The 26,937-nt window shown below is 52.3% G+C and overlaps 1 protein-coding gene across 1 annotated transcript in view; it reads right to left on the reverse strand.

The window, feature by feature from the left end:
• Positions 1 to 26,937, reverse strand: part of ABCA13 (ATP binding cassette subfamily A member 13) — a 320,534-nt gene that overhangs the window by 139,762 nt on the left and 153,835 nt on the right. The window contains exons 38-43 of the mRNA XM_059172525.1: positions 26,500 to 26,680; positions 23,796 to 24,014; positions 20,095 to 20,291; positions 16,192 to 16,349; positions 14,937 to 15,167; positions 3,083 to 3,176 (exon numbers count right to left, since the gene is read on the reverse strand). Of these exons, the coding sequence (XP_059028508.1) occupies positions 3,083 to 3,176; positions 14,937 to 15,167; positions 16,192 to 16,349; positions 20,095 to 20,291; positions 23,796 to 24,014; positions 26,500 to 26,680 (1,080 nt within the window). The remainder of the gene's footprint in view (positions 1 to 3,082; positions 3,177 to 14,936; positions 15,168 to 16,191; positions 16,350 to 20,094; positions 20,292 to 23,795; positions 24,015 to 26,499; positions 26,681 to 26,937) is intronic.

Consider the following 26,937-nt stretch of genomic DNA (forward strand, 5'->3'; position numbering starts at 1 on the left):
GCTTGACTGGCTCAGTTGGAAGAGCTGGAGACTCTTGATCTCAGGGTCATGAGTTTGAGCCCCACGTTGGGTGTGAACATGACTTAAACAAATAACTATTTTTTTAATGTTAAAAAATAAAAACATAATCTTAAAAAAACCAATGAACCAAAAAAGAAACCAAAGGGAAATTTAGTAAATACTTGTAGATAAATGAAAGTGAAGATATGAGATCCCAAAACTATGGGACCCATGGAAGCGGTGTGCAGAAGGGAACTTATAGATGTAAATACTGGTATAAAAGAAGAAATATCTCTAATCAGGAGAAAAAGAGTAAACCAAATCTAAAGGGAGCCAAAGGAATGAAATAATAAAAATCACAGCTGAAATCAGGGACCTAGAAACTAGAAAACCAATAGAGTCTCACTGAAAATAGAAGCTGATTGCCTGAGAAGATAAACAATACTGACCACAGGTTAGCTATATGAACCAAGAAAAAGAGAGAAGGTGTACATTTTTACACTCAGAAATGAAAGAGGATTGTTCCTACTGACCCCAGCTAAATAAAAGGATCATCAATGGTATCAATAATGCTATTAATAATGATAATATTATATTAATAATATTTATTTTAACACAATATATTATATTATTAATAATTATCAATACTAGCAATAATGTTATAGACAGGTATAGGTCAATAAATCAGGCACCTTACATGACATGGATGCTTTCCTAGAAAGACACAAAACATAGAAACCGATTCAGGAACAAATACATAACCTGAATAGATGTATAATAAGTAAAGAAACTAAAATATTAATTTTTTAAAGATTTATTTATCCATGAGAGAGAAAGAGAAAAAGTTTGGGGGTTGGGGAGGAACAGAGGGAGAAGGGTGGAGAGAATCTCAAGCAGACTCCTCACTGAGCACAGAACCCATCATGGGGCTTGATTTCACAACCCTGAGATCATGACCTGAGCCCAAACCAAGAGCCAGCCACTTAACCAACTCTGCCACCCAGATACCCCAAAATATTAACTTTTAAATAAACTACCCACAAAGAGAATTCAGGCCCAGATGTCTTCACTGGTGAATTCTACCAAACATTTAAAGAATGAATTCTTCACAAACACTTGCAAAAAATATAAGAGAAGGAAAGACTTCTCAGTTCATTTTGGGGGTGAGTTATACCATAATAGCAATGCTAGGCAAAGACATCAACAGAAAAACAAAACCAACAAAATTATACACCAATACTTCTTACAAATACAGACTCAAAAACCTCAACAAAGTACTAATGAATCAAATCTATCAGTCTATTAAAAGAATTATGTACTATGAAACCAAGTGGAACTGGTCTGAATTGGTGAATGGAATGCTGCTTTACCATCTAAAACTCAATTCTTCTAATATATCACGTCAATAAAGAAGGCCAAAAAACCCACAATCATCTCAACGGATGCAGAAAAGGCATTTGGCAATTCTCACCACCCTCGCATGATAAAACCTCTCATCAAACCGAAATAAATAGGAACATCCACAACTTCATAAAAGGCGTCTATGAAAAACCCACAGTTCACATCACAGTTATTACAATTTCATCATAAAAGACTCTTGCAACTCCACAAATCAAATTAGCCCAATCTTAAAAATGGATAAAAGATACAAAGAGACATTTCTCCCAAGAAGATGTGCAAACACCAGCTCACGGAAGGAGAGTCGACATCCTTTGCCATGAGGAGAGTGCAAGTCCAACCACAGCGAGTCAGCACCCCACCCCACAGAGCTGTCTGCGGTCCAGAGCACAGGTGATCACAAGAGCTGGTGTGCAAGGACAGACACAGGAGGCGCGTCCTGCTAGGGGCATGTCAAGCGTGCAGCCCCTGGAGAGAACAGTGCCGCAGCCCCATCCATCACGCGGGTAAACATACGATCCAGCAATAAGGCTCCTTGGCACCTACACCCTAAAAATATATGCCCACAAAAGGCTTGCACACAGAGCTCTCTGAGTGGCTCAGTCGGTTAAGAGGCCATCTCTTGATTTTGGCTCAGCTCATGATCTCAGTCTTGGGATTGAGTTCTGCATCAGGCTTCCTGCTTAGCGGGGAGCCTGCTTCTCCCTCTCCCTCTGCCCCTCTAACCCTCCACCCCCCAGCTTGTGTGCATACGCGTGTGCTCCCTCTCTCTCTCTGTCAAATAAACAGATAAATAACTTTTTAAAAAAATTTAAAAACACAATGAGAAACCTGCAAACCAGTTACAATGCTTAAAATAGCGTTGTTTTGGGTTGTTTAGTTTTGTTTTTTGAACCCGGGAATACCAAGCTCTAGGGAACACAGGGCAAATGGACCTGTCCCATGCTGCTGGGAAGTGTGTGACACGACACACCCCAGACACAATGCCCCTAATGTATATAATTTTTGTTGCTTCTCCCTGGCCCTGGGTGGCTGGTGGACTGGAGTCCCCCAAGGAAGACATGTGTCCCGCTGCCTGCCCACCTCCAGAGCCCAGCTCAGCGCTCCGGGGCGCGTTACTGCTCACAAGCAGCCCTGGATTCATTGGAACTGGAGGCACACACCCAGAAACCAAACCCGGAATCAGTCCGGTCTGCAGTGTCCATGAACGCGCTTGCCAGGAGACCTGGTCCTCAGCATCTTGGTCTGCACGGAGCTCCAGCATGGACAGAAGCTCCAGGAAGGCGAGGCTCAAATAGAGTTTTCTCATGGGGGTTTTCTCCATGTAAACCCACTCCTGGCAACATGCCTGCACATCCTATGCACCCCAAGAATGCAGGCTGGATTGGTTGGATTCTGGGAACAAAGGGAGGAAAGATGCACGCCTTTCGGGACTGATTTTGCATGTTAAGAAATTGCTAATGTAACACATTGGGTTCTGAAGAAGAGAGAAAGCCGCACGGTAAACCCACCATTGTTTTACACAAGGTAAGATGAAACCCTCAGTTTTCTGCCCCTGAACGATACCCTGTCTCTCCAGTCACCCTCTCCAGGCCTTTCTATCAGACCTTCACACGAGGGCTTTCGAGAGAAGGATGCTGACATTCTCCCCGCAGCAGAAATGCAAACAATTCCGCGTACTTACAGTAGCCAGGAGCAGGCTCTGGAGGCTTCTGGTCCTGCAGCTCCAACTCGGCCCCCGGCTGCTTCTTGGAACCTTGCAAAAGCATCAGGAACACCTTTTGGAACATTAAAAAGAGAGCTTCATATTATTCATACTCATTTCCACAACACATTGCTTTTCCTGGCTTCAGTCATCCGACGAGGTCATGATGACAATATACCCCACGCTCTCACACACATCGTTTACTTTTCGTGGTGCTGGCCTGGAGCCAAGGCCACTCAGCTTGTGGCAAACTGTTCGTAAGGCTACTCACAGGGCACAGGGGAGGAAAGCTGACCATGGACCTCAGGGCACTTACGGGCAGAGGCCGGTCCAACCCAAGGGCAGGAGAAGGCAGAGCACAGCAGGTTCCGAGAATGTGTGCCCAGCACAATGTGAATTTGGGGCTGGCTGCACCAGCATCCTAGACACTGGGTGACCCAGCTTATTCAGCATGTGGGATGCCATGCGTGAGAACCCCCACCAGACGTGTCTTTCCCATGGTGTGCCATGTTGCCCAGAGCAGTCTGTTTGGCTTGTAGGTAATGGCTTGAGGCCCCTATTCAGCTGGTGCTGGAAACCCAAGCCCAGCTTCAGTGTGTTCAGATCCGAGGACTGGGCCCACATCAGCGAGAGCAGTGAGACGCCCTCTGAGCCAGAACGCCTATCCAAGCCCCAGAGCCACACCTGGAGGTTCGACGGGGTCCTTGGAGGCGCGAGAGGGCGTCCCTAACATGACCTCAACAGGTGCAAGCGAGAGGTGGGCATTTCCTGCATGAAAACCCTGCAGCGACCATCGCCAGGCTCCTTGCGGCAGGTAGGACCAGCTCCGCACCCACAGGCTGGGGACCCAGTGCCTAGAGCGTCACCTGCACAGCCTCCGGAGCAGGGGTGGCGACAACTAGCGGCTGAGGTTCGGCGGATGATGGCCGGCACCCAGCCTGCACTGTGGTGTCTGTAAACAGCACCCCTCTGACTGCGCCAATGGCTTATTTGAGGAAATAAGTACAAGGCACTGACTGTCCCTGGGTGCCCGGAGGAGCCTCCAGCCTGCAGGGAAGATGGGGAGAGGGCTGTGGAGAGAAGAAGCAAGCGAGTAGGGCTGAAGGGAGAGACGCATACTCCGTTCGGGACAGAATCCTGCTGACAGAGATCCCGAGCCCTGCCCAGGTCAAGGCCCAGCAGGTTTCATGAGATCTGGTGTGCTCACTTGTATTTGTAAGATAACCTAACCTCGTGGATTCCCAGTAAGACCCCAAGGAAAAGAGACAAGCCTCAAGGCCACGACGGGAACCACCACCACCAATAATAATAATACTGATTAATAACTAATCGCAGCACGGTGCCAGGGTGTCCCCTGGGGAAAGCGATTCTGCCTCTCTGACTTAGTTTCCCCTTAGAATAAATGTTAATAATAAGATACAGGACAGAACTGTGGCAAGCAGGGAGTGTGTTTTAGAGCAGAAAGAACATGCTCGCCCAAGGGAAGCTTCCGGACGCCTGGTCTTGGGAAGAGCCAAGTGGGAGGAGGAGGAGGAAGTATGAAGGGGCAAGCCCATGATGTGTTACCCCAATTAATTCGCAGGCCAACCAGTGACACCAGGACTGTTACCCCCACTTGCAAGGAGGGCCCTGAGGCCTCAAGTGAGAAGCGTTCTGCCAGGGCATTTATAAAGATTTTTATTTTGGGGTGATGGCATGGCTCAGTTGTGTGGAGCATCTGATTTGATTTTGGCTCAGGTCACCATGTCAAGGTCATGGGATCAAGCCTTGTGTCAGCCTTCATGCTGAGTATTGAGTCTGCTTGAGTCTCTCCCTCTCTGCCCGTCCCCGTGCTCAACCTTGCTCTCTCTCCCAACAAATAAAAAAATCTTTAAAAAAATGGGCAGCTGACCTAAAAAGACATGCAGACGGCCAACAGACACATGAAAACACTCTCACCATCTCTCAGCATCAGGAAAATGCAAACCAAATCTACCACGGGAAGCCAGCTGACCCGTCAGAATGGCTATCACCCAAATGACAAGAAATGACAGCTGTCCGCAAGGATGGGGGGAAGAGGAAGCCCTACGTGCACTGTGGGTGGGAACGCGCACCAGTGCAGAGTCTCGGGAAAACAGTACAGAGGGACCTCAAACAGTGAAAAACAGAATTACCCTGTGACCCAGCAATTCCATGTCTGGGTGTTTATCCGATGGAAGTGAAAACACCGCATTGAAAAGACAGCCGCTCCCCGTGTTTCAGCAGCCAAGACGCGGAGCGAGCCGGAGGACTGAGGGTCCATCCATGGATGAGCGGATATGGAAGAGGTGGTATATGCCTGTGCACACACACACACGTGCATGTGCACACACACGTGCACATACATGCACACACACGTGCGTGCAATGGAATATTATGCAACCATAAAAAGGAAGGGACTTTTGTCATTTGCAATAACGTGGATAAACTGTGTGGAGCATTGTGCTAAGTCAGACAGAGAAAGAAAAATACCCCATGACCTCAGCTATAGGTAGAATATTAAAAAGAAGAAAAGAAACAAAGAAACAGAGAACAGACCCCTTGGTTGCTGGGGGAGCGCAGGGGCCGACGTGGGTCCAGGGGGTCAAAAGATACAAACGCGTGGTTATGAATCAGTCCCAGGGAGTTGATGCATGGTGTGGAGACTCTGGTTGGCAGCACCGGGCTTTGCAGCTGAACGCTGCCGAGAGAGTAGATTACGGAAGCTCTTTCCAGAAGAGAAGAACCAGGCGAGGGGAGGACGTGGGCGGGACCGTTGGGGGTGAGGATGTGGGCGGGACCGTGCTAGGTGAGGACGTGGGCGGGGCCGTGGGAGGGGAGGACGTGGGCGGGGCTGCCAACATCCTTCAGGACAACACAGACACACACTAAATCATTACGTCGCACGCCCTAACTGCACACCACAGTGCGTGTCACTAAAACGGGGGGAAGAAACAAAATCTCAAGGGCCCTGGCCGGTGTGGAAGTGACTTACACTGCAGCAGGAGCACGACCGAAGGGCCCAGCCTGTAGCATTTCTAATCTTTGTTCTCAAGAAGTGGCACAGGCAAAGTTTCCGGAATCTTCGTCTGGGGGCTGATGCTTTACCAGTTGAGGAGCGCTGTGGGGTGCGAGCCCTGACGGCAGCCCGAGGTCAGCTCCACACGGAGTATGCCGTCAATCCCTCAGGCCGCGGGGTGAGGCCCACCCCCTCGTCACATTGTCTCAGCCCCCGGACTCACTGCATTTAAAGTGTCAGTTTGATGGACTTCGTCCGGGAGATGCGCAGCACTGGCGGCATCCGTGAGGCTAGCCCACTCTGCGGGACAGGGACGGCATCGTCCCACCGATGAGGGCACGGGAAGAATTCCCAAACTTCAGCCACAGCCTGACCTCATCTGTGTGTTTTATCAGCTCCCCAGAAGAAAGTCTTTTAAGATGGTAAAACCCATGGAGAGAGCTCTGGTGCTAAGAACCGTGAGGGTCACTGGCCAGTCCGGGCAGATCTGTCCCCTGATGCAGCTCATGGAGCACACAGCGGGATTTTGTCAATCTGGAGGACCTCGTGTCCGTTCCCGACGGCTGTGGTAACAAATGTCTGCAAACACGGGGTCATCAAGCAGTGCCGATTTATCCTCGGTTAGCTCTGGAAGTCGAAAGTCTACTGTGGACATCCTGGGCTGGTTCCTTCTGTGCACCCCAAGAGGGAATGCACCTCTTGCCTTTCGCAGGTCCTGGTGGCGCCTACAGGCTCTGGTGCCCGTGTTCTGGCCCCTGCACTCCATGCTCAAAGCTCACCACCCCAATCCTGGCCTCTGCGAAGAGGTCGCCTCCCATCCGACACCTTCCTATGTCCTTCCGACAGGCAGGCTTCTGATGACACCGCCCCACCCAGGATGACCTTCGCCTTCCTGGCACGAGATCTGTGCGGCGGATGAGTTCTGGTCTGGGGATTAAGGACACAGACACTCTCGGGGCCATCATCCTTCCCAGCACCAGACCCCATGCCTCCAGGGCAACTCTGAAACAGGGACCCATGGCCCCTGGAGGGGAGGGACCAGGTTCCAAAGGCGGGTCATTGAGCGGTGGTGCTTGAGCAGCTTCTGGAGATCAACCATGTGCAGGTGGATGGGAGCAAACAAGGGAAGACCCTGAGAAATGGAAGGTGTGTGTGGCCCAGTCAGAGCGCGAGGGACACATACGAAGAGGGGACGCCGGATGAACCCAGTGTGACTGACTGGGCCTTGGAGGGACCACGTGGAGGTGAGCTCCCGGTTTTCAATGTGTGGAGACAAAAGAGCCATGCAACAGGGACTTCCCAGGCCACAGCCAGGACGGGAGCAGGGAGCAGTGGCACCCCAGGATCAGGCCTGCACCTGACAGCCAGGCCCCCTTGCAGGTGCAGGAATGCACCCGGTGTGCCCAGAGCACCCCCTTATGTCAGAGAGCAAGAAGACATGCAGATGTCATGGGGACACATTAAAGATGCAAACCCAGGTTGGCTACATGCAGTAGGATTCCAGCATCCAAGTGAACAGGATCGTGGCAGACCGTGGCTCGGTGCATAGGGTAAGAAGCCACAACTCCTTATGGATACAGACAAGTAAATGGGGTGAAGGGAATGTGCTCCGTTTCTGTGCAGTGCCAACCAAGAAATGCAGAGGGAGTCACAGAATGAGAGAACCTACCAGCTGGCAAATGTCAGGGTCCTAATGCACTCAAGCCGGGGACAGGGCAGGGGACTCGAACCAGCACCATGAGGAATGGGAACTGAATGAGTCTCAAGGCGCGTCCTCAAGAAACAATGAGAAATGAAGAGAAAAGGAAAATTCACTGTACAGTGGAAATGCCTAGTAGGTGCCGTGGACCTGGCTGAGCCACGTTCTCGCCGCCCCACGGAGCAGACTGCCTCATGCATCTCAGGCAGTCAGAAGCAAGAAGCCACCATGCCACTCCTGTCACAGGGCAGCCTCCAAAATGCAGAACCTGGTCTGTGAGGAGGACAAACCCACGTGGGAGCTCATGGTGCAGAAGGGCTGTTCTGGAATCTGCAGACACTGAGGTCACCAACCTCCCGGAAGTAGGCGTTCTTGCAGAGTGACAGAGAGTAAGGAGACACCTGATGCGCCTCAGTCGTGACCCCAGATCCGATGCTTCTGCTCCTTGGGACACGAGAGGCACAAAGGAAACCGGAAGGCGAAGACTCTACAGAAATCCTTGGTTCCTAGAAATTGCCGTCCCCTCTGTGGGATGCGGGCATCTGAGCTCATGAACCCGAGGGACTGACATCCAGAACTTTCTTGACGGAGGCACAAAGGGAACCCACTACACAGCACGTACCAGGCTGGATGGGAAGAAACGGCCCGTCTCACACAGGCAGGCTCTGCTTTCTAGATTACCGAACACGTCACAGTTGTTAAAAATGTACTTCAATGTTTATAATTGGGAAGGCTCTGGATAATTGGGGTGGGCAGGAGACACATGGGAAATCTTTGTACCTTCTCCTCCGTATTGCAGTGAACCTAAAACTGCTTTAAAAAGTAGTTGATATGTATATATATATATATATGTGTGTGTGTAGCAAAGGCGTGGGGTCGTGGCGTGGAGTGTGTATATATACACATACATATATATGTATATATATATATATGTATATATATATATATATATATATATACCACTAAAAATCTAAAATTCACTCCATTTGCATGACATCGAAAGATTTTGCCCCAGCTTCAGAGCTGGCTCCGCATGTACTTCTGGTGCACAGCTGGTGGGCGGGGGGGGGGGGTCTCCAGATCTCCCTGGCCCCCTAACTACACCAAGGAAGGTTTGCTCCATGCACTAGGACACACATGGTGATGACAACATCAGGTTTTTACGTCTCAGCCTCCCTGGCTTGGAAGCCCGTCTAGGGGCCCTGAATCACAAGGACATTTACTGGGGTTTAAAAAGAAACCCGAGCTCTAACTGCAGAGGCAGGGGTGTCCCCGGCAGGCCCTGTGCACCTGCTGGAGTGTCGTCAGGAAACACACAGGAGGACAAAGTGGGAGCACGGGCCACACGCCCACAGCTATGCTCACTGCGGATCGATCACAGACACAAGACAAGAAAGTCAATCCTGGCCGGTGTAAAAAGACAAAATTGGCTGAGATAGATACTTTATAGACTCCATCAAACAAAAGAACATTTTTAAATGGCTTAATCATGTTTCCAGTTTAAGATACCTTTGTCAGAGAAGTCTGAAGACTCTAATATTATATTTTATTAAGTCTGTATTTAATATCTTTGTTTATGGTTGCCCTTAAGATGGAGAGCGTCTTTATGACTGTCTGCACGTGCACGAGAGAAAAGCAAGCTACGTGAGCGTGGGCCAGCCAGCCCCTGTTCAGTATCTCTCCTGCACAAAGCATGTATGGAATGTAGCAGGCAGGAATGACCGCAAGAAACGGAGAAGCGCATCAGAAATCTCCCAAGGGATTAGCAGGAGGTTCTTTGCTTCTTATTGGGCTTGTTTTGGGGTAATTAGCACCAAGGACAAAAGACGGGGGAATCTGGAGAAAGAAAAGAAAAAGCAGGTTGCCGAGAACCAAGTTGAAGGGAGGGATTATTCCCTGAAGAAGGGGTAAGGACGGAATCTCTCCGTATTTTGTTGGTGTTGATGGTCACATGACACCATGCCTCTGCTAAAATCTACTGAGTGGATTTCATGGTACCACAATTACATCAATAAAGGATTTTTTTTTCCTTAAAGGGGGCAAAGATGAGGATGATTAAGAAATTGACCAAAGGGGCATCAATGGGTATAAGTAAGAATATTTTGGAGAAGAAAGGCAAATACAAATAAGAAATAGGGATATTTAAGGAATTAGCATCAAAAGAATTTCCAGGGGGCACCTGACCGGTTCAATAGGTAGAGCCTATGACTCCTGATCTCAAGGTTGTGAGTTCAAGCCCCACGCTGGGTGTAGAGATGATTTAAAAATAAAATCTTTTTTAAAAAAGAATTTTCTGGATGCCTCGGTGGCTCAGTCCGTGAAGCGTCTGCCTTCAGCTCACGTCATGATCCCAGGGTCCTGGGATGCAATCCCACACTGGGCTCCCAGCTCAGCAAAGACTCCGCTTTCCCTCTGCCCCTCCCCGCCCCTGTCATGATACCATATGCACGCACTCACTTTCTCTCTCTCTTTCTGGAAAAAATAAGTAAACAAAATCTAAACAACAACAACAAAAGAATTTTCAGAACTTATGCCATGATGACGCATTGCCATAACATTAAAAATCTAGAAGGACTAAAATACAAAAATGCTTAATTTCTGAATATACCAGCGCACGTGTATTCTGAATTAAAAGAGCAGTACTCAGTGATACTGAGAAGTCCTCATGTTTGCATGATTCCTTGCTGTTTGTGATCCGTCTCAGAATTATCGTGTTATCAGATCCCAACACACACAGTGTGGGAAAGTTAGGAGGAATTTCTATGTCCTCGATGAGAAAGAGTGGCGCTGTAGCCCAAGGGACCGTCCGGCTTCACCCTGACTGTAGATCTCAGCCCACCCACACCTGGGCCACTCCCCCAGCCCCGGCAGCCCCCACTGCACTCAGCCCCTGCAGGAGAACCTCGATGCTGGAAACCGGTCACAGCGGAAGGCAGGTGGCCGCTGGAGGAGTGGTAATGGGAAAAACCGACACGGCTTAAGATCAATATCTTAATCCGGCAGCTCCTATTAAACAATGGCAAATGCAGAGACGTTTCCAATCAGACTGAAGATCACGACCCTGGTCGCCCAGCACATCACTGCAAAAGGATCCTCTCTCCAGGGAGGAGGGGCCCCACACACAAAGCCAGCTCCCAGACCCAGAGCTGCCCACAGCACGGAGGACCCAAGGGAGCCCCCGCCTGGAAGGGACGCAGGGGCAGCACCCAGCCCAGGGCCTTTCCGGGGCAGCTCCTGGACATTTCGTGGCATCCTTTCAGGCTGCACCAGAAGCCCACCCCATCAGCCTCACCTGTGGCTCCTGGTAGCTCCCAGGGACACACTCGGCCAATGGTCTGGAGTTAGGATTCCAACCCAGGGGCTCTGCACCTGGGCACCGGGACCCCTGTTCAGCCAGAACCCCTGAAGCCTTCCCCGCGGGGTAGTCCTCACCACCCTGGGAACAGCAACCACAAAGCCCTCGTTTCTGCTTCCACTAAACCCTATCAGAAACTAAAAATTCCTGATGTTGAAGGTGTGGGTGACCTGCGGTGTCCTGCATCAGCCAGGCTGGCCACGGTCGCCCCTGACAGAGGTCACCTCGCTGGCCCTCAGGCTCAGCAACAGCAGCTTGCGGTGGCCCCTGTGAGTCAATGTCCCATTGCTTTGTCTGACTTTTACTAAAATAACACCTGTAAAGGAGACGAGTGGCTTAAAAAAGATTCTGACCGATAAAAGGAGCGATAAAAAGCATACAAAAATGAGTAGAAGGCAATGCTGACACCTTTCCTGGCCCAGAGGTTTCTTTGATTTAATCCAAGGCTGTGGCTGGAAATCCAACCAGACCTGATCCAGCCTGTGGCTGGGAATCCAACCAGACCTGGCAGAAAGGAAGGGGGGAGTGTGGGTGAGAGGGAGGGAGGGGAAGAAGGCAGGGCGGGAGGAGGGAGGGGTGGGAAGGGAGAGAGGAAGGGGTGGGGGGAAGAAGGGAGGGATGAGAGGAGGAAAGAGAGAGGGAGGGAGGTGAGGGGGGAGGGGTGAGAAGAAGGGAGGGTTAAGAGGGAGAGGGAGGAGGGGAGAGGAGGAGGGGTGTGAAGAGAGGAAGGGAGGGATAAGACGGGGAGGGAGGGGTGAAGGGAGGAGTGGTAAGAGGAAGGAGGAAGGAGAGAGGGAAGAAGGGGAGAGAGGGAGGGGTAAGGGGGAGGAGGGAAGAGAGGAGGAGGAAGGGGTGAGGGGAGAGAAGAAGGGAAGAGAGGGAGGGAGAACTAAGAGGGAGGGGCAGGGAGGGGAGATGGAGGGGTGAGGAGGGGAGGGAGTAAGGGAGGGAGGAAGGAGGGAGGGAAAGAAATACTAAGCATATGCAGGCATCTTATATACCCTGCAATGATTAATATGCCTCTCCATCACCGTCCATCTGCCCTGAACTATCCATTGCATAATGATTATCAAAGGATCTAAACGCTAAGCACCCACGCGGATCACAAAGACCCCCTCGCCATGTTTGACTGTGCTTAAATTCATGCTTAATTCACACACCAGTTAAGCCCAGCACGCCACAAAATTCTGCTCTACCTAAGGACAACCATCGCAAGGACCCCTCAGCTTGCCTACTGCCTCAGCAACAGACAAGACGTCCACGGAGCGCACACGCGTTCTTCCTGCCACGCGTGTGTGTCGGTGAGGAAGCAAGTGTAAAATGCCGCAGGTGGATGCTCACTATTTTATCAATAAGTGTGTTTGGTCCAAATTGTCCCCTATTCCCCCAGGCAGCCCTGCCCTCTTCATGGGTGGCGACCCACACGGGCCATGGGCGCGCTCAGCCGGTGCGAGCGCGTACAGAACCGGGAGCGCCTGCGGACACGGACAGATGCCGCCACGTAGCCAGTCTGGGCTTCACCGGCAATAGCCTCGCCTCACAGTGCAAAGGAAGTTATTTTCTATAAATCTCCCCTTTCTCATGCACAGCTGATATCTTCCTTTCCTATTTTACTAAGAAAATAAAAGCAATTAGAAAAGACCAAAAAAAATTATTTCTTTTTCCTTTTCAAATAACCCAAAATGGCAACATAGCTCTCAAAGTCGGCGTCTCTCTGTCTGCAGGGAAATGGTGATTCCCAAGTCCCTGCTCATCACGGTTGCTAGCTGGTTGGTATGGTCGCTGGCTTGTCATCCAGGGTCGAAAAGATGGTGACACCCGGGGTGTGGCATCGCCCCGTCTGAGTCCCTGATTACTGAGCTGCCTTACGGTGCTTTGCATTCACGTCCGTTGGGTACACCACACGCACCCTGCCTCACCGCCATCAGGGGATAGGGGCTTGGGAAACTCTCCCGCCTTCTGCTACTCCACGGAGGCCCTGGCGTCTCCCCAAGTCCCTGGAAAAGATGCGACTTTCCTCCACTGTCACTCCAAAGCCATGACGACAATTTCACACCCTGTGTTTCCTTGGGCAGGAAGAATCTTTTACCACTTCTGGCGGGCTCGTTGCAAACATTAGGATATATTATGTGTTATTGTCAGTGCACGGAATAACCAAGTAAACCATTCTAATTACTTCATTTCAAAGATCAAAAACCCAAGGCTCTCATGAGTTGAGTGATTTATCCAAGTCCCTAAGCACTGGAAGGACACGGATTTGGATTAGCACCGGCTGGGGCAATGCTCATGTCTTTTCCACTACAAAGCTCTCTCCCAGAGGCTGGACATATCTTTTGAAGTGTCCTGCTCACGGTTCATTGAGAAAGTATTTATTAGGCAAACGCTGGTGTGGGGCATGGCACTGGGCACCGTGGGGTGCAGAAGAGTCAAACAGACACACGGCACCTCCTGCAAAGTCATGGGCGCATTCGGGGACCCCACCTCGTGGCCGCTGATGAGCTGTGAATTTAGGGTAAAGAAGCCAGCCTCTCTGAGCCTCACCCTTAATATGGGAAAAATAATAAGGGACAGCATTTGCATTTAAATAGTTCAGAATATAGCAAATCTTATTATGTTTTACAACCTTTCATGACCATTTTATTCCAGACCAAAGCTGCCATGGGCGGCGTCTACTTGGAACGATACTGATTCACACGCACATGGTTGTTTCTCCTCTCACAAGGCTAAACCAGGGATGCACCTCCAGCCCCCAAATCCGTCAAATACAACCCAAAGTTCAGACTCTGACACTCTGAAAGTCGTGATATTTTAATTCTCATGTAAGGTTTCTAATATTTGTTCAGATTCTGTGCCAACCATGAATTACAAAGCTCACCGCCCCTGAAACTAGTCTGGACTCATAGAGACAGGGTCCAAGATTCCTTCCAGATCCTTAAATCTTAGGCTGTGTCACTGGATCTTTATGTTTTGTTTAGAGAGAGAGAGTTTGGGTGAGGGAGACAGAGAGAGAGAAAGAGAAAGTCCTAAGCAGGCTCCACACTCTGCGTGGAGTCCAACCTGAGGCTCGATCCCACGACCCTGAGATCATGACCTGAGCTGAAATCAAGAATCGGACCCTTAACCAACTGAGCCACCAGGCAGCCCAGCGTCACTGGATTTTTATTCTAAATCTGCAGCACTTTCTACAATAACAGTGTAAACTTAGAACTCGACTCAAGCTCGGCTGACCCCGAGGCCCCCAAACAAGGTTTGCCTTTGTTTCAGTTACACCCGTGACCACTCTTCTGGGAGGGAATGCCCGGCCCTGCCTCCCACTGGACGCTTGCTGCTGAGAAACCACACTGAGATGGCGATGTCACCCGGCTCAGTGCCAAGGGACAGGGAAGTGGAACTGGGGAGCAGTGTGGGGCTCGCCGTGAACCGGAGGAGTTCACGAGCTTGACCTGCACACCCCCTCCTCCTGTCAGTGTGGGGCCGTGGGCGCCGGGCAGAAGCAGGTCCACGGAGGAAGACAAGGGCGCCTCCAGGTGAGGAGACGTGGCCCGCCATTCCCGCAAGTTCCTCAAAATATCACAGTTCTCAAATCTAAAAACGCGCCTTTCCCTTAAAGAGCGATAGGGACGCACAGGGTGAGCTAACCCTGCCTGTTGGCTGCCATCGCAACCTGGAAATAGTAAAAATGGCCGAGTTCTCCCTCATGGCCTCCCCGTGGCCTCCCCCACATCTGGGCACCGAGCAGTTCTCAAGGCGCGCTTGAGCCTACCTCCTCCAGCGTGGTGTCCGAGATCCCGAAGCCTGTCACGTGCAGACTGTGCAGGTTCTGCTCCAGGGCCTGGAAGAGCCCTTTGAAGCAGGCCCTGTCCGCGTCCTGGGGAAGGCCGTAGACTAGCTCCCCGCCGCTGCTGTCTTTGAGGAAAGCTTGCGGGATGTAGGTCTGGATCAGAGACGTGGCTCGGGCAATGTCCTTCAGGTCATCGGCCTCCAGAACAGAAGGCTGTCCCAAAAAGGAAGGGGGAGCCTTAGTCCCAATACACCAAGTTTCCATCATCTAATGTCACGTGCGAAATTCCAGTGCGAAGCAGCGAGAGGGAGCGATATCACTTGAGCCCCAAGCATTGCAAGGATATGTTGAACATTTCTGACAGAGGGGAGCCTTCCACGTCCACCTTGGTGTTGGTTCCCAGGTGCGTCGGGCAGGCCTGGGGGAGGGCTGTGCTCACACACACATCCCGCTCCTGGGGAGAATCCCTTCTGGAGTACAGGACACAGGGTCAGGTGTTCTTAAAGGGGGACAAGGGTCTCCCACCCACAGAGGGAAGGAACCACCACAGGGTAGTGAGATACTCATCCCAAGTCAGAGAGGAAGCTTGACTCAGGGCCCACACCCCCTGGACCCCAAGCCCAGAGCCACCCCTGCCCACCCCGTGCTGAGGGGGCCTCTGACATGTGCCTGTTACCCTACTCATCCCTTGCTGCTTTCGAGCAAAGCTTTAGCCTCCTAGATGGACCCTTGCTGTCAGAAAAGCACTTCTGGAGCATCTGGCCCATGGTGCTGCCTGGCCAGACACGGGATGGGCTAGTACCCATCAAGGACTTCTGACCCCCATCTGGCTCCTCTCGGTCACAATGCACTGTGGTCACAGGGGCTCACGGCCCTGCTCAGCCCAGGGATATTTATTCCGCATCCCAGCTGCTGTGCTCAGAGGCTCTGACTCAATTGCAGACTCCCTTTCTAGCCCACCCCTCATCAGTGACTCTTTCCGGGCCACCAGTGACTCTGCCCGTAGCTCAGCCTCCCCTGTCCCAACCCACCGGGAGCCCCGCGGCTGCCCTCCCCCAGCCCCACGTTGCCAGCCGCCGATCCCACTGCACAGACACCACCGTCACCACATCCTGGCTCCCTCCTGCTCCGGTTCCCCATCCCTGCACCTGTCCCAGGCCTCCTTTTGGATTCTGGGAGCATCGAGGACCAGAGTGGACATAGAATCAGCACTTGCCGGTTTGCTCCAGCTTCCTACCTGTTTGTTGAGGGTCAGGCTGAGCCCCTGGCCATAGGCCTCAGTCAGGCAGAAGGGGGGCGCACAGCAGCGCAGCCGGCCCTGCTCCAAGAAGGCCACACGGTCACTGAGCGCCTCCGCCTCGTCCAGGTGGTGGGTCGTGAAGATGATCGTCCGACCTGCATCCCGATACAGATGGGTCAGAGCCGGCACCGTGATCGCCTTGGGGCAGGGGAGGGGGAGCAGGGCCCAGAGACGATTCAAAGACCACCGCTAATTTTTACGTCCGAGAAAGTAGAGACGCGCAGAAGTGACATGGTCACAGACTGGAGGGGATGCTTCTTCCTCTGCGGGTCCCTGGGGTTTTGATGCTATTTTTACAAATGCTCCATCCCCTGGTGAGTCACAGGGGCCAGGGACATGCACAGAGGGTGACACAGAGGGGCCCATGTCTGGCCACCCCTGCTGCACTCAAAGGCACAGCCCTGCAAGGCCGTGGAGGAGAAATTTTTGTGCACGGATTGCATAGAGCACTGAGTGTGGTGAAAAAATAATGAATACTGTTATGCCGAAAATTTAAAAAAAAAAAAAAGTCTGGGAGGGCCTCTCTGTCTCTCCTCTGATACTCAGGCCCCATCATGGGTCTTCAGAGGATAATCTCGCAGCCACTAATGGGGAAGGCTATATTTATTCCACCAAAGTGGCCACTATTTTGATTAAGGTGGGGCAAGTGGCCACGGTCTGCACTGATTTCCTCCGGGGTCTGGGATGATGTGACCACGCACAGTCACCCATCACACGTGACAGGAGAGAAGCAGCCACTCTGACTGCAGACAGTGGGCTTGGGACATGGGCAGGGGGCCGCCTGAGGGCAGGTGGGGATGCAATCCAGGGGACATGCCAGGAGCAGACCTCACAGAGCCCAGGGGCCACCTTTTGCGGAAACAATTGTTGTTTTTGGTCTTTTACTTTATATTTATTTACTTGATAGAAAGAAAGTGAGCACAAGCAGGGGAGAAGCAGGCGGAAGGAGGGGGGAAGCAGACTTCCCCCTGAGCAGGGAGCCTCATGCGGGGCTGGATCCCAGGACCCTGAGATCATGACCTGAGCCAAAGGCAGATGCTTAACGGACTGAGCCCCCCAGGCGCCCCTCTTGTCTATTTTAGTAACAGTAACAATAAAGTGTCATTGACCGAACCCCCAGCTGCCCGTACTGAGCCACGCCCTTCTGTAGACAGTACATCTCCTCCTCCCAAAATCCCACAAGCGAGAACCCTGATGCCTGAGGAATAGGATCATTTCTCCAGGGTTGGGCAGGCGTGGACAGCAGGAGCGTGAGCAGAATCACTCATCATGCGCTAGTTTGTTCCAGCATCTTCCCCTTCCTGACTTCTTCCAAGGGAGCCCCATCCCACTCAAGGGCTCAGCGCCGCGCATCGCAGGAGGGAGGGAACGGCGGATCAGATCCCAGTACCCCGAGCCCCGGGCGCACGGCTGTGCCCACATGGGGCTGTCCCGCCCAGCAGGGAGAGAGTGTGTCCAGCCCGCAGATCTGCATCCCAGACACCGGGGGTTCTAGGGCTCTGTCCAGGACCAGCCACACATCCTGACTCTTGAGAATTGATTTCCTTGTGGTCCCGCCTGTGTCATCGGCTCACGTCTCACTCACTGGCCCTCCAAACGCCAAAATCACTACTCACCCACCAAGGACAGGGAGAAAACAAGGAAGTGTAACAACAGAATCTGAAGACAGCGGTCTGTTTCCGAGAATTACATCACGTCGGGTTTGCTGTGGGAAGACATGGTCACACTCACGACTCAGTGTTCTGACCACTGAGCCTGGAAGACTCCATCTCTGATTTTTAAAACCAACGAGAGCAGCAGGCTGGGTATGGAATGCGTGCGGAGACCGCGGGCTCAGAGACAATGGAAGCATGTGCTGTTCTGCTTCCCGCCTGTCTTCTTTACCAGCCCCCCTCGGGAAGGCGGAGAAACCATTCAGTGCAGACTAAATTAGCTTCGTCTCTGTTTCCTCTATCCCTCCAGTGGGGCTCGGGGTCCCATGCACAGAAGGCTCAGGGGTCCCCATTCTGTGACTTCTCACAGCAATGAGTGAGGACCAGGATGTCTGGCACTTTGGTCAGCATCCTGTGATCTTGGGGCAATGCACTAGTTTAGGCAGAGCCCCAAAAGGATCAGGTCACAGCATGGAGCAACCCTGCTCCTTGGGCCTCACCTGGGTCCGGCTGGCAGCTGGCCTTGAGCCTTCATCCTGGCTTCCGTGCCCTGCTCTGTGCCCATGCCCAGGGCCCACGAATGTGTGGGACACCAACTGTGGGTGCCTGCCTGGGCTCTGGCGCCCTGCTTGGCCTCAAAGACCATGTGAGGTTGCATGTGACTCATGGTGACGTCACATGAGCCCATGCCATGGACACAGCCTTGCTTTGCTGGTGCAACTGCTCCCCCCACTCAGGCCAATACCCAGAAAGGAACAGAACGTCACATCGGCTTGTTCCATTTTCCTGCTCCCCTGCTGTCTTCCCGGCCTGCAGCCCCCATGTTCCTGGGACAGAAAGGAACACGATGGCTTTTTCATGTTTCCTCAGTGTCGCCCTCCTCCCTGATCCCAGCCTTATGACAATGCATAAGGGACAGACGAGGCATCTCTTCTTCCTCAGGACAGAGATGATGGCCTGCGTCCTCTGGGCGCGGCCCTCTGAATGCTCAGAAACATGGGGTGTCTTTCTGGTTGTTTGTCTTTGTGGGTCTCCCGTGGCAAGTCCTCATCTCCCCGGGGACACAGAGGCTCTAGGTGGGGTTAGAAGGTTCCACATGCAAAGGTTAGAGAGAAAAAGCAGAGCAGTTTCTCAAGAGTTGGTGGTGACTATTCCATTACACTCCTATACCCAAGCCCGGTGTCCCTCCTCCTGCCACTTCCTTCCAAATTTGGGTGTTTCTACATGAAATACCTACACCAGGTCTTCTTAGCTGTCAAGATCAGAGAAAGAGCCATAAATGGGGTCAGTAACTACCAGCCCAAAGCCTCACCTGGACACATGGGACCCGGAAGGCCTAGCCCAGCACCCCCAGCCACCAGGGGCTCAGCGAGCTTCTGCTGGAGCCTTGAGCCATCCACACACCCACCTCTCTGTGTCCTGCTTCCCTTACCAAAGGAGAGGAGGCTTGTGCCACACACCAGCTAGAACACCTGCTCTAACAACCTGGGGTTCCAGAACGGCACCCAGTTTGGATGAACATGATTTCTACTGAAATCACATCTACTGAGCATTGGTCATGGTCGGTTTAGGAGATGAGACACAAAGTGGCCAAATCCTCGCAGACCAGAGACGTTATGGAACAGATGCACCTCGGGGCCCCCGGTGGCTCCATGTGTTAAGCTCCGACTCTTGGTTTCAGCTCAGGTCATGACCTTGAGGTCGTGGGATCGAGCCCTGAGTCAGGGTCCACACTCAGCACAGAATCTGCTCGAAATTCTCTCTCTCCCTCTCCCTCTGCCCCTCCACCAGCTTGAGAACATGCCTCTTTCTGAGATAAATAAATACAAGTCTTTTTAAAAATAAAAAAAATAGGGGCACCTGGATAGCTCAGATGGTTAAGCCTCTGCCTTCAGCTCAGGTCATGATCTCAGGGTCCTGGGATCGAGCCCGCATCGGGCTCCCAGCTCCGTGGGGACTCTGCTTCTCCGTCTGCCTGCCTCTTCCCTTGCTGTGCTCTCTCTGTCAATCTCTCAAATGAGTAAACAAAATCTTTAAATAACTAAATAATGAAAATTAACAGATAGATCTCTATACCTTCTTGTGACAATTCCTTCTTCTGTAAAAGGCAATGTGTCCTTACGGGGCTCAACCTGGCTCCTTCCACAATATCAACAGGAGGCACAGCGGAAGGACACCCCGTTCCTACCTTCACGGTACTTGAGGAGAATGTCCCAGATGCCACGGCGCGAGCAAGGGTCCACCCCGCTGGTCGGCTCGTCCAGAACCACGGTCCTCGAAGTGCCGATGAAGGCAATGCCGATGGACAGCTTCCTCTTCATGCCTCCGGACAGGACGCGTGTCTGTTTGTGCTGATGCTGCGTTAACTCCACATCCTGGAGAGTCCTGGAAGGAAAACAAAGCCCTCATTCTTCCCCCTGAATGCCGGAAAGCCTTGCTGCAGATTTCGGCCCACCAAAAAGGACCACTAATGGCCAAGAACGTGTGAGCCACAGACACCCGGAGGAGGCCTAGAAGCCTCCTGAGTCCTGATGCTCATGAGTCCTGACACAACGGTGTGGACCTTCTTCAGGTTCAGGTGGAATCTTGCCCACGGGCCCTGAGTGAGGGCTGGACAGCAGCATCCACCAAGGGCTGTTTCTGGAAAATGCTCCTCTCCTCCCTGGTGGAGAATATTCTCAAGGGCCCTACATTTCCTCAGGATGCTGAGAGCAAGTGGGCTGGTTGGGGGGGGTGGTCAGAGGGAGCGAGGCAGAGGCCCAACTCCAGCTCCCACCGAGGGACGGTCTGCAGAATCCCAGAGCGTCCAGCCCACATGCTCTACGCTGGCAGCCACCCGCCTTCCTGATGGAGAACTTCCTGGGAGATGCCGCCAGCAATGCGGTTCATCAGGGGCCGTTCTTGTGGAAGTCAGCTGCCGGCTCCCTCCCAGGGAACGTCCGAGCGAGAGCTCCTAGTCTCAGACACCCGTGCCAAGAAAGCCTCCCCAGCCAGGCCTCGCTCCTGTGGCCGACTCTTTGCTCACAAAGAAGCATCCCACTGTCCACTGTCGACTCCACAGATCCTCATCCCTGTCTTGCCCCTCTGACATGGCCCCCGCCCGCAGCGGCCTCCCCAAGCCTTGCCCAGGGCACTCAGACCGAAGTCGATTCCCGCCCCCACCGAGCTGTGGGCGTCCTTCTCACTCCCAGATCGCCAACAGCCAGTCAGACACGAGGCTGGATGGGAGACAAATCATAAGGCTTCCACAGAGCTGAGCATCAAGAACCATCTGGTTCCAGAAAGTTCCAGAATCCTAGGCAAAGATTTCGCCCAAATCCGTAATTAAATGTGTCCTGTCCGTTTCATTAGTCACACACTTTCCGTCCTGGCCCAGGACGAGCTCATGGGACTTCCCAGGGCCTGACCCTCCTTGTGTTTGGAGCAAGTGTGACTTGGCATTTTCCATTGGGTGAATCTCAACCAAAATTTATACCAGTCACTTAGGAGCCTGCTTTTCAGGTGTTCCCATTGGAGACAGCACCCCGGTTGGGGGGAGGGGACAGATGGTTCGTTTTCATTAGACAACCGCTAGTCTAGATCCTCCATTCCCACGGTGATGAGGCCACCACCCCCACCTGGTGACCGCACTAGAGCAGAGTTCATGACTCCTAAAACCACCTCACCCACACCAACCAGAGATCAGTCGGCCAAGAAGACAAACAGAAACCGAGCCAGTAAGAGATCAGGTGACCTCAAGCATGTGCATCCTAAGAACATCTCTATGGCAAGCCCCAAACCCCTCCCATCTCTGGCAAGGCCTGAACCCCATCACACTCACTCACAGCCAGCAGCACCCTGGACCTTGTGGTTTTGTGACCCGCCCCCGCCCCCAGAGGTCGACGCCAGCTCATCGTGGCTCCCGGCATCACTCAACCCCACCACACGCAGCTGCCCACTGTCCTCCACTCACCCCAGGCCCTCCCTCCCTCCCTCTGCGAGTGTGATGTCTCCACGCTCTGCTCACCTCCGCCCATCTCCCCTGAGCGGGCCCCGAGCCCCTCGGCCCCCTCCCCCCAGCACACAGGGCAGCTCCCGGGCAGGTCATCCTCTGGATTTCAGGTCACGGGCTCTGTATGTGAAACACCCGTTCTTTCCCCACGTCACATTCCCATCTTGTTACGGTCCCCCTCTGCTCCCTCTCTCTCCACTGTCTCTTTAATGGGCTCCAAGAACATCTTCCTCCCCATCATGTTCCTAAAACTGCTTCCATTTCCCGCTGCTCACCAAGGACCTGCATGTCCTAAATCCACACGCGGTTCCTCAGTCTTCATGGCCCTTGACCCCGAATAGCATCTGATGTGCTTGACCACCATCCTTCATGGACCTGTCTTTCTTTTCCTTCCCCCCGGTCTCTCCTTCTCATCCCTGGCTGGTCCCACTCATCCCCTGCATTGTCTTCACATCCAACTGCCCAGCACTCAACCCTCTGCCTTCCCTTGTCTACCCACTCTTGGGACCTCAGTGACTATCACCAATGACCTACCAGCGTCATGCTGGAGTCCCCCAGCACGCCCCACATGCCCAAGAGCCAATGAGACCGTGTAACGACATCTCAACTAAAGTCCTGATAAAGTTCCTCTTCAGACTTCTCTTATCCCCTCTAGGACAATTTAAGGGCAAAACTGGAGCGACCCGCCCTCCTGACAGATGCTCTCTCTAAAGATTCTTCCGGGGATCCCACCTCCCTTGGAGCACAGGCTAACAGATCTACAAAATCGAAGGCCTGTCCCGGGCCCACTTCGGACTGTGCTGGCTCCGAATCCCTGGCTTTCAGCTTCCGCCCCTCTCACTGAGAAGCGCTGTCCTAAAACATGATCTCTCTCTGATTGCTTTTGTGCAAACTGGCTTCTTTGCTAAGTAACACACAGCACACTGGTAACTATTACGGTGGCCTACATCCAAAAAAAAGAAAAAAAGAAAAAGATGAAGCCTTAAGCGCAGTCACAGAGTTTGCTGGGAACCAGTGTGGCTGCAGGAAGGCGGCTGGACCCCCGCATCCTTGCAGCAGCACTGCACAGCTGTGAGCTTACAGGGAGGGAGGCCCAGGCAGGGGGACACGGCGGCTGTGCGCACGGAGTGACTGGACGGCAAGTCATTTCACCTGCCAGGCTCGGTTTCCAGTAATACCACCAAAGGTCATAAACTACCATGTGGGTTCTCATGGGCCCTGTTCACAGTGGTCTCTGCCCCCAGTCTCTCCCAGCGCTGGGGTCACAGGATAAGCCTACCAGAGCCGCGGCTGATCACCCCCCCAACGGCCCCGCCCACGAGCACCTACTTGTGTGAGGACCACTTGGACTCCCGGCAGCCAGTTCTCAGCCCACCCCCCATTATGTCATCTCCCAAGCCCCAGATACAAACTTTCCACACGCAGCCCGGGCCACACATTCCCAGCTGTGCCCCCCAGCTCCCCCCGGAGAACAGACCAAGTCCCGTTCAGAGTCTTCCCTGAGAACCTTCACTGGAAATCCAGCGCTGGCAGCGCTGTCCTGACTCCACAGGTAAGAGCTATTTGCTAGTTCGGGGAGAGCCTAGGTGGCTCAGCCGGTTAAGCAACCGACTCCTGCTTTCAGCTCAGCTTGTGATCTCAGGGTTATGGAATCAAGCCCCGTGTCGGGCTTCCTACTCAGCATGAAACCTGCTTGGGATTCTGTCTCTTTCTGCCACTATTCCTGCCCCACCCTGCCTGTGCTCCCTCTCTCTCTTAAAAAAAAAAAAAAAAAAATTTGCTAGGGGTTTCTTCTCATAAATAAAGACATCAGAGATATTTTTAAAGACTCTCTTCCTACACCCACCACTATCTTATGGGGCAGAGGGCAGGAGGAAGAAGACACGGCAGGCGCTGACCTATTGACTTGCTGACTCAGTTCCTTCCAGGTCCACTGTGGAGCCTTTACAGAGGCAAAGAGCAGCAGGTGCTCACGGACGGTGAGGTTGTCGAACAGGACCCCCTGCTGTGGACACACGCCCAGCTCCTTTCTGATGGAGGACAAGTCTGTCTGCAGGTTCCTGCCATTGATGATGATGGTTCCAGAGGTGGGAGCGTAGAGTCCCGTCAGCATAGATCTGCCAGAGAAAAGAAATCAGCAGAGGACGGAGGCAGTGGCTGCTTCCAAGGTGGGCAACCCAGGCCTCCCCCGGGCCTGTTTCCCACTCCTCGGGACGTTGGCTGGTTTCATCTTGGAAATGTGGGCTTATGGCAATGTTTACACTCCCCTCAATATGCTGATCAGAGACCATTCCAGCGTGTGGGAGTTTAAAATTATAAATATAGCTCCGTTTTACAGATAAGGAAACCAGCTCAAGAAAGGCATGTTTGGGGCATTCGGGGCACTCAGTCGTTAAGCGTCTGCCTTCAGCTCAGATCACGATCCCAGGGTCCTGGGATCAAGTCCTGCATCCGGCTCCCTGCTCGGCAGAGAGTCTGCTTCTCCCTCAAATGACCCTCTTTGGAAGCTCGCTGGTCCGAACTGACCTAAGGAAGCCAGGGGACCCCGTCATCTCAGGACATTTACTGTTTTGAGACTGTTTTCACGTTTCTAAGAAATTATACATACCCCCATCACAGCACGTAGCAAATCCCTTAGTACTTATGTGAGAGATGGGGAAACGTGTGTCTGCAGATGGTCACAGCCACTGGAAATGCACTCATTGCCACTCACACCAGGAGCAAGGACAAGCACCCTGTGGGCTATACAGAGCCCAGGGCCGGGCGGTCAGCCGTGGAGGCATTACCACTACCAGGAAGCCCCCAGGCATCAGCACAATGAAATAAGCCAGACTGGATTCCATTTACATGACATTCTAGAAAAGGCAGCCTCCTTTACAGCGACAAACCTCCGATCTGTGGTCACTTGGGGGTCAGCGTCAGGGGGCACAGGAAAGCACCAAGAGGGGGAACGTGCTCTGTTTTACCACCATGATGGTCACTGGTGCATGAGCCAAACCGGGTTTGGAGCTCAGCAAACCGCCCAGAGCGATTCAGACACGTCCCAGACGTGTTCCCAAAGGAACGCATGCAGGGACCTCGAAACTTGGAGAAACTCCAAATTTAAGTCTAATTGTTCTGCTGAATGCAAACACCAGGTTTTGCTTTAAGAAACGCGAGCTCGCCAGAGCACGATGTGGAAGGCCGACTTTCAGAGCCGTCGTGCGACGGAATGCTTACTCCCACCCGAAAACACAGCAAGCATACTCAGTGGCCTCTCCGGCTCCATTCAGCATCGACGCCAAGAGAAAACTTTCTTTTTTTTTTTTTTCCCTTTTGATTTCCCTCCTAGTTGAGATTTCTGAAGCTTTCTGCATGTTATTTTGCTACTTTTCTCAAGAAGTTCAAAGGAGAGTAACTCAATCACAGAAAGACAATGATCACATGATCTCACTCCTATGTGGAATTTGAGAAACAAGACTGATGAACACAGAAGAAGGGGAACACAAATAAAATAAGCGGACGTCCGAGAGGGAGGCTGACTATAAGAGAACCATAACTGTGGGGAACACGCTGAGGGCTGCTGGAGGGGAAGTGGGGGAGGGGTGCAGAAACTGAGTGGCAGGCATGAAGGCGGCCACGCGACAGAATGAGCACGGGGTGTTAAATGCAACTGATGAATCGCTGACCTCTACCTCTGAAACCAATAATGCACTCTGTGTTAATTGATTGAATTTAAATAAAATATAATAATTTTTTTTTTAAAGAAGCTCAAACTTGGGGTGCCTGAGTGGCTCAGTGAGTTGAGCCTCTAACTCTTGATTTTGGCTCAGGTCATGGTCTCAGGGTCCTGGGATCCAGCCCCACACTGGGCTCCCTGCTCAGCGGGGAACCTGCTTCTCCCTCTCACTCTGCTCCCCTTGCTTGCACTCTCTCTCTCTCAAATAAATAAAATCTTAAAAAAAAAAAAAAAAAGAAGTTTGGCGCATATAGTCCTTTTCATTGTTTAACTAAGCATGCTTGAGTCCTACTGAAAAAGAACAGAGAAACGGGTTTATTCGCAGGACAAGTTTGGCAATGTCCATGGTCTAACCTAAATGGCCTCGGGCTGCTTTGCGAGCCCTCCACTTTCAAGCTCTTTATTCCTCTGGGATCCCGTGATCGGATTCTTTAATCAAATGTGGAGCCAGTGGACCCCAAACCAAAAATCAAGCCTTCACAAAAAAACCAAAGAACCAAAAAAAAACACAAAAAACTATAACCACACAAAAAGAACATGAAAAAAAGCTTACTGAGACGATTAAAACATTTGCAGACATCGTGCCAAATTTCATCTTCCCAGATAAGCAAGCAAAATTCAGCGTAGCGTAGGACAGTGAGAAGTGTCCTTGGGCTCTCAAAGAAGTAAAACCATGGCACATTACTTGCTGCGAATAAAAGAATTAGGGAAAAGACAACCCCCCCCCCCACCACCACGAAACTGTGTACCCAGAGCACGGAGCGGCTCGGGCGAGGGCTCGGTCCTCTGTCTCCAAACAGAAATGAAGGAAAACAAGTGTGATCTCACGTGAGCTGAGACTGTTCTTCGAAGTCCGTGTGGGACGACGATGAAATGAGACTCACATGACGGTGGTTTTCCCGGCGCCATTGGTCCCCAGCAGGGCAGTGATCTGGTCTCTGTGGAAGGTGAGGGTCAGGTCCCGCACGGCTGCCTTGTGTGGCTCATACTCCTTGGTCACGGACACCAGGGCGACGCCCGGGGGGTCTCCTCCAGGCTTTCCCTCCCCGTTCTGCAGCGCGGACCCTGAGAAGAGAAGATGCAGGCTCTTCCTGGTGGACCCCGCAAGCCCCCAGGGTAATGCTCCTGAGCACCCGTGCAGGGCCTGCCGTGGACTTGAACTGCAGCTCTGGGAAACACACAGCAACTCAAAACCCTTCCTTACCAAAAGCAAAGGGAGAAATTAGATTAACGGAAAACTTAAATGAAATGGCTGGTGGCAGGGGTGCCTGGGGGGCTCAGTCCGTGAAGCGGCTGCCTTCAGCTCAGGTCATGATCCCAGG

The sequence above is a fragment of the Mustela lutreola genome, chromosome 4 (assembly GCF_030435805.1).
Source record: "Mustela lutreola isolate mMusLut2 chromosome 4, mMusLut2.pri, whole genome shotgun sequence".
Lineage (NCBI taxonomy): Eukaryota > Metazoa > Chordata > Mammalia > Carnivora > Mustelidae > Mustela > Mustela lutreola.